Genomic DNA, 12,842 nt, shown 5'->3' on the forward strand with positions numbered 1-12,842 from the left:
GGAGCTGGACTGTACAGCGCTGTGTACACGGGGTCATGGCAGTGCGGTGGCGGCTGCTCCAGGTCTCCTCCTGCGCTGGAGATGACGTCACCGGATTTCTCTATTCTGTACAGCGGGAGATGAGCGCGATCTGCTGAGAGCCGCATCATGGAGGAGGCGGGGTTACAGGGCGGGAGGCCGCGGTTTGCTTCACGATAATTGGTCAAACAAATCAGGTTTTTATTGGCTTCTATTTAATGTAAGCACCAATGGCGAGCAGGGGGCGTGTTTCCTATAGACCAATGAGGACGCGCACTAGGGGATAAATACCCTGCTCCCGCCGCTCCTCACATCATGTTTGTGTACATCTATTCAGAGCTATGGCCAGAACCAAGCAGACCGCCCGTAAATCCACCGGAGGGAAAGCTCCCCGCAAGCAGCTGGCCACTAAGGCAGCCAGGAAGAGCGCTCCTGCTACTGGCGGAGTGAAGAAGCCGCATCGTTACCGCCCAGGAACAGTCGCTCTCCGTGAGATCCGTCGCTACCAGAAGTCCACCGAGCTGCTGATCCGTAAGCTTCCCTTCCAGCGCCTGGTGAGGGAGATCGCCCAGGACTTCAAGACCGATCTGCGCTTCCAGAGCTCGGCGGTGATGGCCCTGCAGGAGGCCAGCGAGGCTTATCTGGTGGGACTGTTCGAGGACACCAACCTCTGCGCCATCCACGCCAAGAGGGTAACAATCATGCCCAAAGACATCCAGCTGGCCCGCAGGATCCGGGGGGAGAGAGCTTAGATCTTCCCGAGCACCAACCACAACACAAAGGCTCTTCTCAGAGCCACCAAATCCTCCCACAGATGAGCTCCTTCCTCCTGGTTCGGTAATATCTGGGCTGCTTTGTCCACAGTTGTCTGAGGGCCGTTATTCTGGCCGGTTCCGTTATCGGTAGATCCAGCGGTTCTGTTCCTGCTTCCATGCAGCCTCATACAGAAGGGGGAATTGAGCAGCGCACGGTCACTAAGGAGTTAACCGGAGGAGTCCATACCTGGCTCTGGGATTGGTCGCGCCTGCGGACTTCTCTCATTGGCTGATCACAGACCCGTTGATGGTTTTGAATTTCCCGCTCAATCCCTTTCCTGTCCTTCGGATTATTCCCGGCCCCTCTGCTTAGTAGCGGAGATCGCTGTGACGTGAGCCGTCCGGTCTGGGGCAGCTGCACCCGCAGAGCACAGAGTCCTGCTCCCCGGAGCTGCTGATCGCTCCCCTGATCGGCCGCCGCCGTTACCTTCCCTTCATCTCACAGCAGCACTCCGAGCTCTGTACTGTGCACAGAGGGGTCTGTGTCCGGATATAGCGCCCATACACCCTGTTACAAGGCTCAACCCCAGAATAGATCGGAAAGTGCAAACAGCGGTGCGAGCTCCAGGGGCTGAAGACAGGGGCAGCACCGAGAGAGGAGGCCGCAGCCAGGACCGCAGTGTCTCCGGAGGAAGAGAGCCGCCCGGGCTGCGACATCGAGTCCCGAGATCACAGGGACCCACTGAGCCCGGGGCAGCTCCATAGAGAGCAGCGACCTCCTCCTGGTCTCTGTTGGAGGCGCCGGCACTAGGGGCAGAGCTGTGGTTCCATAGTTGGGGTCATTGATTCCTTTCCACACATCTCGGATGACGTTACTGTAGAGTTGGGACCTGGTGACAGAGCAGTGGGTATAATCCTCTATATATCTCTCTAGTGGGTGACTCAGTGGATATAATTCCTGCTATTAGCAGTTGGCACAGTGGGTATATTCCTGTATATGATAATTTGCTCCGGGATTTAGATCCGGTGATTGGTGCAAAGTGTGATGTGGGCAGATGTTCTCCTGATCACAGGCAGAGCGACCCTGTATTCCTGCACCGTCCCTCCCTGCCCATGTGGTGGCGCAGAAACACAGACAGCCCCTCTCATCGCATGTAGGTATCCTGTTGATACCCCAATCCTGAGCCGCTGCTCAGGAGCGTTCACACCGGCGTCCATTCATCAGTGCAGCTGCATTCCACTCCTCGCAGCCATCCTACAACCCACAGGATCTCAGCAGCAGGAGACGTGGCACAACCACATTTATTACCAGCACTCGGATTTCTGCTCTGTAGTAACTGCAGCATCATAGGAGGTGACTGTGCGGCCGATCGATTCCCCCATACACCCGGATCATCTGTGCCCCACCTCACACTGAGACTACTCACTGGATCAGCTCCAGAAGAGAGAACGTCTCCCCCAATGCGCAACGTCACAAGCCGGTCCCGGCGATCACACCAGCAGCGACCGCTAGACCCCAGCGGGAATTGCAGCCTCTCACGTGAGATGTGGGCGGCTCTGAGAAGAGCCTTTGGGTTGTCAGGACAGAGACGAGAATACAATTAACCTCCGAAGCCGTAGAGAGTGCGGCCCTGGCGCTTGAGCGCGTACACCACGTCCATGGCGGTGACGGTCTTCCTCTTGGCGTGCTCGGTGTAGGTGACGGCGTCACGGATCACGTTCTCCAGGAAGACTTTCAAGACGCCGCGAGTCTCCTCATAGATGAGGCCGGAGATGCGCTTCACTCCTCCCCTGCGAGCCAGACGGCGGATGGCAGGCTTGGTGATGCCCTGGATGTTATCACGGAGCACCTTCCTGTGCCGCTTGGCGCCGCCCTTCCCGAGACCTTTCCCTCCTTTACCGCGACCAGACATTGGCATGGGACTATGGGATGGAGGATGTATGATGGGTATATGGGCACGGGACTATGGGATGGAGGATGTATGATGGGTATATGGGCACGGGACTATGGGATGGAGGATGTGTGATGGGTATATGGGCACGGGACTATGGGATGGAGGATGTGTGATGGGTATATGGGCACGGGACTATGGGATGGAGGATGTATGATGGGTATATGGGCACGGGACTATGGGATGGAGGATGTATGATGGGTTTATGGGCATGGGACTATGGGATGGAGGATGTATGATGGGTATATGGGCACGGGACTATGGGATGGAGGATGTGTGATGGGTATATGGGCACGGGACTATGGGATGGAGGATGTATGATGGGTATGATGGGTATATGGGCATGGGACTATGGGATGGAGGATATGTATGATGGGTATATTGGCATGGGACTATGGGATGGAGGATGTATGATGGGTATATGGGCACGGGACTATGGGATGGAGGATATGTGATGGGTATATGGGCACGGGGCTATGGGATGGAGGATGTGTGATGGGTATATGGGCACGGGACTATGGGATGGAGGATATGTATGATGGGTATATGGGCACGGGACTATGGGATGGAGGATAATTATAATTTCCTATAACTAACCACAGTTAGTTACTATGCCCGGGCAGCGCCGCGCTCTTCAGCTAGTAAATGATAAAATTATCAGTCTGCCTTCATGCTCTAAGAAAAGAACTATGTGCCTTTTTTAGATAATCGCTACTAATTTGGGGGTTTGCCACGGACCCTCTTAATTAACTCTTTGATTAAGTGAATCGTGGCTGGTGGCAGCGTGGTGTGTTCGGTTGGTTGGGCTAGTTGACAGTACGGAAGGGTCTTATATGCTGATTGAGTGGCTGTGGCCAAAGCATTGATAATTCCCTTACTGCAGTAGTCTAATTGTCCGTGCACAACAAACAGCCCATCCGACAACTATTTATCCTAGGTGCAGTTCCCTGACTGACCTGAGGGTAAGGGGGGCGTCGGAGAGCTGCGAGTTCCAAAGTGGAACTGACAAAGTGGCATATCCATAAATCCCCGCAGTTCTTGGAAGGTTGTTAGCAGTGGTGAGGCATCCAAAATACCCCCCTGCGGTAAATTGTTAGAGCAAGATTAGCTTGCTGTATTTTTGTCACATGGTGCCAGTGGTGGGATAACTAAGATAAGCCCCCACTGTGCCTGTGATAGCCGTGTGCCGGCAGTGCGTCACATCTATCTGTCCGCTGACAAACCCGTGCCGGTGGTGGGATCGTGACACATTGGTGGCACAGGGTGCGTTTTCATCACATATTGGTGGCAGCAGTGGGATTTTCATAGAGCATTAGTGATTTGGTTTGAGCAATCATTCCTCTCACTAAAGACCTGCACGGTTCCTGCGGGAATCCTGCATCATAGGTTTTGGAGAACAGACTCAGTGGTTACTAGTACTGAGACATTAGTGTGTAAGTGCGAGTATTCCCTCCCTTTTCTTCGTTTTTCTTTTCTATCTTTTATTTGGCAACCATGGCGGCAAAAGGAGAACGCTGGTATACACAGCAGAAAAAGGAAACTCTTGCTGGAGTATGCACGTACCGAGGCATTGACGCCACAAACAAAACCAGAGACTAATTGATCGCGGCTCTGTTGCAGCTGGACAATGCACAGAGCCCATCGGGCGCAGAAGCCGGCCCTAGCCAAGGTGGTGCTGCATCTGAGGTCCATCCACCGTAAGCCGGCCCCACATGCAACCAGGCCAGGCTGGACCCCTACCTGCAAGCGGCCTTGGACGCACTCCCTGCCGAAGACCATGATGGACGTCTGAAGCTGATCCAGCAAGCTCAGGAGAGAGAGGAGCAGCGAGCCGAGCGGGAGGAGAGAGCCGAGCGCCAAGCACAGGCTGAGAGAGCCGAGCGCCAAGCGCAGAGGGCCCATGAACTGGAGGTGCTCCAGCGGGGAGGAATGCCCCCACAGCCCAAAGCAGTGAGCCCAGCAACGCCCAGAGTCCTAAACCCTGGCCAGAGCATTTTCCCGTGATGAAAAAGGAAGGGGACTTGGACATATTTCTGCGAGCCTTTGAGAAAGCCTGCAGACAGTACCGGCTGGCTAAGGACCAATGGGCCAGATACTTGACCCCAGGGCTAAAAGGCAAAGCTCTGGAGATGTTTAATTCTCTACCGCCAGAAGACGATGACGACTATGATGCCATCAAGCAGGTTCTGATCGCCAAATACCGGCTGACACCTGAGGTATACCGAAAGAAGTTCCGGAACCTCCAACGTGGCCCACACGATAGCTATAGCTACAGTATGTGGTGCAAGGACTCAGGACCCACTTTGACCAGTGACTCCATGGACTGTCAGTTGATTCCTTTGAGCTGCTAAAGGACCTGATGATCAAAGACCAGTTCCTGCATCTCTGCCCAGCTGAGGTCCGACAGTTTATCCTGCCGGGCAGGGCCTTGGAATGGGCCACTCCACTGTGGGAGCGTGGGGATCCCCTGGTACAGAGTGCCACCCACTTCTTGGTCGCTCTGAAACAGGTCTTCCAGGTGCAAAAATTAAAGATGTGTCTGACAGGATATCAGGACTCTTCAGACCTACAGATGACTACCCATTCCTGCTACTACATGTGGGGACAAATGACACCGCAAGAAACGACCTGGAAACCATCTGCAGAGACTTTGAAGACTTAGGCAAGAAAGTGAAAGAACTGGGAGCGCAGGTGGTCTTCTCTTCCATCCTCCCAGTGGATGGCCATGGAACAAGGAGGTGGAATAAGATTCTGCAGGGGAACAACTGGCTACATCGATGGTGCCGTCAGCAACGATTTGGATTTCTGGATCACGGAGTGAACTACTTATATGATGGACTACTTGCTAGAGATGGGGTGCACCTTACGAAGACTGGAAAGCATGTATTTGGAAGTCGCCTTGCTACACTTGTAAGGAGAGCTTTAAACTAGAACAACATGGGAAGGGAAGCAAAAGACCAGAAAAAGCCATACACCTGACAAATGCTATTGAGAACTCTGCTATTAGAAGTGGAAAGGAAGAACAAAGACGAAAGAATCTAATTAATAAAAATATTGGAGAAAGAGAAACCAATCACAAACTAAAATGTTTCTATACTAATGCACAAAGCATGGGCAACAAACAAGGAGAATTGGAACTACTAACGCAGGAAAAGAAATATGATGTCATTGGAATCACTGAAACTTGGTGGGACAATACACATGATTGGAATACAAGACTAGAACGATACAACTTATTTGCAAGAAACAGACTTAATAAACGAGGAGGGGGTGTCGCATTGTATGTTAGAAACACGTATATCTGCACAGAGATTGAAGCTTCAGAGACTGGGAGTTCTGTGGAAACTGTTTGGGTAAGAATACAAGGACAGAACAATGGAAAGGACACCATTGTAGGCATTTACTACAGGCCGCCTGTGCAAGCTGAAGATATGGATGAACTCTTTATGCATCAAATGGCCAAGTTCTCCAAAAAATATGACATAGTTGTCATGGGAGATTTCAACTATCCAGACATTTGTTGGGAATCTCTCTCAGGCAAAACTAACAGGTCAAGGAAATTCTTATCCTCTCTTGCTGTTAACTTTTTTAACAATTCCGAAAAGAGGGAAGAATAGGAAGCATTTAAGGAAACCAGGATGGATGAACACAGAACTTAAGCACATGCTAAAAAGGAAGAAAAAAATTTTTATAAAATGGAAAAAGGGAGGCATATCTGGAGGATGTATGATGGGTATATGGGCATGGGACTATGGGATGGAGGATGTATGATGGGTATATGGGCATGGGACTATGGGATGGAGGATGTGTGATGGGTATATGGGCACGGGACTATGGGATGGAGGATGTATGATGGGTATATGGGCACGGGACTATGGGATGGAGGATGTGTGATGGGTATATTGGCATGGGACTATGGGATGGAGGATGTATGATGGGTATATGGGCACGGGACTATGGGATGGAGGATGTATGATGGGTATATGGGCATGGGACTATGGGATGGAGGATGTATGATGGGTATATGGGCATGGGACTATGGGATGGAGGATGTGTGATGGGTATATGGGCACGGGACTATGGGATGGAGGATATTTATGATGGGTATATGGGCATGGGACTATGGGATGGAGGATGTGTGATGGGTATATGGGCACGGGACTATGGGATGGAGGATGTATGATGGGTATATGGGCACGGGACTATGGGATGGAGGATGTGTGATGGGTATATTGGCATGGGACTATGGGATGGAGGATGTATGATGGGTATATGGGCACGGGACTATGTGATGGAGGATATGTGATGGGTATATGGGCACGGGGCTATGGGATGGAGGATGTGTGATGGGTATATGGGCACGGGACTATGGGATGGAGGATATGTATGATGGGTATATGGGCACGGGACTATGGGATGGAGGATAATTATAATTTCCTATAACTAACCACAGTTAGTTACTATGCCCGGGCAGCGCCGCGCTCTTCAGCTAGTAAATGATAAAATTATCAGTCTGCCTTCATGCTCTAAGAAAAGAACTATGTGCCTTTTTTAGATAATCGCTACTAATTTGGGGGTTTGCCACGGACCCTCTTAATTAACTCTTTGATTAAGTGAATCGTGGCTGGTGGCAGCGTGGTGTGTTCGGTTGGTTGGGCTAGTTGACAGTACGGAAGGGTCTTATATGCTGATTGAGTGGCTGTGGCCAAAGCATTGATAATTCCGTTACTGCAGTAGTCTAATTGTTCGTGCACAACAAACAGCCCATCCGACAACTATTTATCCTAGGTGCAGTTCCCTGACTGACCTGAGGGTAAGGGGGGCGTCGGAGAGCTGCGAGTTCCAAAGTGGAACTGACAAAGTGGCATATCCATAAATCCCCGCAGTTCTTGGAAGGTTGTTAGCAGTGGTGAGGCATCCAAAATAACCCCCCTGCGATAAATTGTTAGAGCAAGATTAGCTTGCTGTATTTTTGTCACATGGTGCCAGTGGTGGGATAACTAAGATAAGCCCCCACTGTGCCTGTGATAGCCGTGTGCCGGCAGTGCGTCACATCTATCTGTCCGCTGACAAACCCGTGCCGGTGGTGGGATCGTGACATATTGGTGGCACAGGGTGCGTTTTCATCACATATTGGTGGCAGCAGTGGGATTTTCATAGAGCATTAGTGATTTGGTTTGAGCAATCATTCCTCTCACTAAAGACCTGCACGGTTCCTGCGGGAATCCTGCATCATAGGTTTTGGAGAACAGACTCAGTGGTTACTAGTACTGAGACATTAGTGTGTAAGTGCGAGTATTCCCTCCCTTTTCTTCGTTTTTCTTTTCTATCTTTTATTTGGCAACCATGGCGGCAAAAGGAGAACGCTGGTATACACAGCAGAAAAAGGAAACTCTTGCTGGAGTATGCACGTACCGAGGCATTGACGCCACAAACAAAACCAGAGACTAATTGATCGCGGCTCTGTTGCAGCTGGACAATGCACAGAGCCCATCGGGCGCAGAAGCCGGCCCTAGCCAAGGTGGCGCTGCATCTGAGGTCCATCCACCGTAAGCCGGCCCCACATGCAACCAGGCCAGGCTGGACCCCTACCTGCAAGCGGCCTTGGACGCACTCCCTGCCGAAGACCATGATGGACGTCTGAAGCTGATCCAGCAAGCTCAGGAGAGAGAGGAGCAGCGAGCCGAGCGGGAGGAGAGAGCCGAGCGCTAAGCACAGGCTGAGAGAGCCGAGCGCCAAGCGCAGAGGGCCCATGAACTGGAGGTGCTCCAGCGGGGAGGAATGCCCCCACAGCCCAAAGCAGTGAGCCCAGCATCGCCCAGAGTCCTAAACCCTGGCCAGAGCATTTTCCCGTGATGAAAAAGGACGGGGACTTGGACACATTTCTGCGAGCCTTTGAGAAAGCCTGCAGACAGTACCGGCTGGCTAAGGACCAATGGCCAGATACTTGACCCCAGGGCTAAAAGGCAAAGCTCTGGAGATGTTTGCTTCTCTACCGCCAGAAGACGATGACGACTATGATGCCATCAAGCAGGTTCTGATCGCCAAATACCGGCTGACACCTGAGGTATACCGAAAGAAGTTCCGGAACCTCCAACGTGGCCCACACGATAGCTATAGCTACAGTATGTGGTGCAAGGACTCAGGACCCACTTTGACCAGTGACTCCATGGACTGTCAGTTGATTCCTTTGAGCTGCTAAAGGACCTGATGATCAAAGACCAGTTCCTGCATCTCTGCCCAGCTGAGGTCCGATAGTTTATCCTGTCGGGCAGGGCCTTGGAATGGGCCACTCCACTGTGGGAGCGTGGGGATCCCCTGGTACAGAGTGCCACCCACTTCTTGGTCGCTCTGAAACAGGTCTTCCAGGTGCAAAAATTAAAGATGTGTCTGACAGGATATCAGGACTCTTCAGACCTACAGATGACTACCCATTCCTGCTACTACATGTGGGGACAAATGACACCTCAAGAAACGACCTGGAAACCATCTGCAGAGACTTTGAAGACTTAGGCAAGAAAGTGAAAGAACTGGGAGCGCAGGTGGTCTTCTCTTCCATCCTCCCAGTGGATGGCTATGGAACAAGGAGGTGGAATAAGATTCTGCAGGTGAACAACTGGCTACGTCGATGGTGCCGTCAGCAACGATTTGGATTTCTGGATCACGGAGTGAACTACTTATACGATGGACTACTTGCTAGAGATGGGGTGCACCTTACGAAGACTGGAAAGCATGTATTTGGAAGTCGCCTTGCTACACTTGTAAGGAGAGCTTTAAACTAGAACAACATGGGAAGGGAAGCAAAAGACCAGAAAAAGCCATACACCTGACAAATGCTATTGAGAACTCTGCTATTAGAAGTGGAAAGGAAGAACAAAGACAAAAGAATCTAATTAATAAAAATAATGGAGAAACAGAAACCAATCACAAACTAAAATGTTTCTATACTAATGCACAAAGCATGGGCAACAAACAAGGAGAATTGGAACTACTAACGCAGGAAAAGAAATATGATGTCATTGGAATCACTGAAACTTGGTGGGACAATACACATGATTGGAATACAAGACTAGAAGGATACAACTTATTTGCAAGAAACAGACTTGATAAACGAGGAGGGGGTGTCGCATTGTATGTTAGAAACGTGTATATCTGCACAGAGATTGAAGCTTCAGAGACTGGGAGTTCTGTGGAAACTGTTTGGGTAAGAATACAAGGACAGAACAATGGAAAGGACACCATTGTTGGCATTTACTACAGGCCACCTGTGCAAGCTGAAGATATGGATGAACTCTTTATGCATCAAATGGCCAAGTTCTCCAAAAAATATGACATAGTTGTCATGGGAGATTTGAACTATCCAGACATTTGTTGGGAATCTCTCTCAGGCAAAACTAACAGGTCAAGGAAATTCTTATCCTCTCTTGCTGACAACTTTATCTTCCAAAAGGTAAAGGAGAAAACAAGGGGAACTGCTACCTTGGATCTAATCCTTATAAACAGGGAGGAAATGGTTGAGGAGGTAAAAGTGGCTGGGACCCTAGGAGGTAGCGACCATGCTATTTTAGAATTTTGGATAACTAGAGGCGGAAGACCTGTGAAGACTCAGACGTCAAGGTTAGATTTCAGAAAGGCAGATTTTAAGGGATTCAGAAAGAGAATTGGAGGGATCCAATGGCTGGATATCCTTAAAGACAAAAATGTCCAGGAAGGATGGGAAATCTTGAAAAATGAAATTCTCAAAGCACAGTTGTTAACAATTCCGAAAAGAGGGAAGAATAGGAAGCATTTAAGGAAACCAGGATGGATGAACACAGAACTTAAGCACATGCTAAAAAGGAAGAAAAAAATGTTTATAAAATGGAAAGAGGGAGGCATATCTAAAGAAGAATATAATGCTGTCTGCAGAACCTGCAGGGCACAAATCAGATTATCTAAAGCTGAAAATGAATTGAGGCTTGCAAGAGATGTCAAAAGAAATAATAAAGGATTTTGGGGATATGTCAAAAGTAAAAGAAAAGTCAAAGTTGCTATAGGATTTTTACAGGATGAAAATGATGAAATGGTAAGACAGGATGTTGAGAAGGCTGAACTTTTAAATTCCTATTTTGCATCTGTTTTCTCTCAGAAAGGAAATGTGAAATCAACTGTTATTCACTGTCCTATTAAGGGAATAGAAGAATCCAGGATATCTATAAACAGAAAGAAAGTGAGGAAACACTTAGCTAACCTAAATGAATTCAAGTCTCCAGGTCCAGATGAATTACACCCCAGAGTACTGAAGGAGATAGCAGAAGAAATTTTTGAACCCCTCTCCATAATCTTTGAAAATTCTTGGAGAACAGGAGAAGTGCCAGAAGACTGGAGAAGAGCAAATGTTGTCCCTATCTTCAAAAAGGGGAAGAAGGTGGACCCAGGCAACTATAGGCCGGTGAGTCTGACTTCTATACCAGGAAAGATCTTTGAACAAATTATTAAACAACATGTATGTCAATACCTGGATAAGAATGAAGTGATTAAACAGAGTCAGCATGGGTTTGTAACTAATAAGTCATGTCAGACTAACTTAATTTCCTTCTATGACGGTATCACTGATTGGGTGGATCAAGGAAATGCTGTAGATATAGTATATCTTGACTTCAGCAAAGCATTTGACAAAGTCTCTCATACAATCCTTATTGAAAAAATGACTAAGTATGGAATGGACAAGGCAACTGTTAGGTGGATTCATAACTGGCTTAGGCCTCTTTCACACATCAGGTTTTCGCCGTCAGGCGCGATCTGGCGCTTTTGACAGAAACCGGATCCGGCGAAATGCAATGCCGGATCCGGTTTCCCCCCCATTGACTTGCATTTGCGCCGGATCCCGCCGGATGGCCATGCGTTTCATCCGGTTTTCGCCGGATCCGGCAATGTGTCGCGATCCGGCGTCTGGAAAAAACGGCTACTGTAACGTTTTTTGTCTCCGGGGTAAAAGCCGGACACGTCCGGCTTTTTCACACAATGAAAGTCTAGAATCATAGAATCATAGAATCGTAGAGTTGGAAGGGACCTCCTGGGCCATCTGGTCCAACCCCCTGCTCAAAGCAGGATTCGCTAAATCATCCCAGTTAGATGTCTGTCCAGCCTCTGTTTGAAGACTTCCATTGAAGGAGAACTCACCACTTCTCGTGGCAGCCTGTTCCACTCATTGATCACTCTAACTGTCAAAAAGTTTTTTCTAATATCTAATCTGTGTCTCCTCCCATTCAGCTTCATCCCATTGCTTCTAGTCTTTCCTTGTGCAAATGAGAATAAAGTTGATCCTTCTACAATGTGACAGCCCTTTAGATATTTGTAGACAGCTATTAAGTCTCCTCTCAGTCTTCTCTTTTGCAAACTAAACATTCCCAAATCCTGCAACCTTTCCTCATAAGACAGGGTTTGCAGACCGGTCACCATTCTGGTCGCTCTTTTCTGAACTTGCTCCAGTTTGTTGATGTCTTTTTTAAAATGTGGTGCCCAAAATTGGACACAATATTCCAGATGAGGTCTGACCAAAGAGGAGTAGAGGGAAATAATTACTTCACGTGATCTAGACTGTATGCTTCTGTTAATACATCCTAGAATTGCATTTGCCTTTTTTGCTGCTGCATCACACTGTTGACTCATATTCAGTCTGTGATCTATTAGTATACCCAAGTCTTTTTCACATGTGCTGTCACTTAGCCCTATTCCTCCCATTCTATATATGCTTTTTTCATTTTTATTGCCCAGATGTAGTACTTTGCATTTCTCCCTGTTAAAAACCATTCTGTTAGTTGCTGCCCACTTCTCCAGTTTATTTAAATCTTTTTGAATCCTCTCTCTCTCTTCTCTAGTATTAGCTATCCCTCCTAGCTTTGTGTCATCAGCAAATTTAATCAGTTTACCCTCAATTCCTTCATCTAAATCGTTGATAAAGATGTTGAACAATACAGGGCCCAGGACAGAGCCCTGTGGTACCCCACTTGAGACATTCTTCCAACTGGATGTGCAGCCATTTACGACCACTCTTTGGGTCCGATCACTAAGCCAGTTATGAATCCACCTAACAGTTGCCTTGTCCATTCCATACTTAGTCATTTTTTCAATAAGG

The 12,842-nt window shown here is 48.7% G+C and overlaps 2 protein-coding genes across 2 annotated transcripts; one reads left to right on the forward strand and one right to left on the reverse strand.

Moving 5' to 3' along the window:
- Nucleotides 1-348: 348 nt before the first annotated feature.
- On the forward strand, nucleotides 349-821 carry LOC141047937 (histone H3). Its single transcript, XM_073543267.1, has one exon. It carries the CDS (start codon nucleotides 360-362, stop codon nucleotides 768-770), a length of 411 nt encoding a protein of 136 aa, XP_073399368.1. The 5' UTR covers nucleotides 349-359; the 3' UTR covers nucleotides 771-821.
- Nucleotides 822-2,374: 1,553 nt separating this feature from the next.
- On the reverse strand, nucleotides 2,375-2,686 carry LOC141047978 (histone H4). Its single transcript, XM_073543352.1, has one exon. It carries the CDS (start codon nucleotides 2,684-2,686, stop codon nucleotides 2,375-2,377), a length of 312 nt encoding a protein of 103 aa, XP_073399453.1.
- Nucleotides 2,687-12,842: the final 10,156 nt, after the last annotated feature.

This window comes from Dendrobates tinctorius, unplaced genomic scaffold (genome assembly GCF_039654945.1).
Source record: "Dendrobates tinctorius isolate UK_male_01 unplaced genomic scaffold, ASM3965494v1 ptg000130l, whole genome shotgun sequence".
NCBI classification, from domain to species: domain Eukaryota; kingdom Metazoa; phylum Chordata; class Amphibia; order Anura; family Dendrobatidae; genus Dendrobates; species Dendrobates tinctorius.

What these genes read in the sequence shown, in the direction of transcription:
- LOC141047937 (XM_073543267.1), top strand. Translation starts at nt 360, where the DNA reads ATGGCCAGAACCAAGCAGACCGCCCGTAAATCCACCGGAGGGAAAGCT.
- LOC141047978 (XM_073543352.1), bottom strand. Translation starts at nt 2,686, where the DNA reads ATGTCTGGTCGCGGTAAAGGAGGGAAAGGTCTCGGGAAGGGCGGCGCC.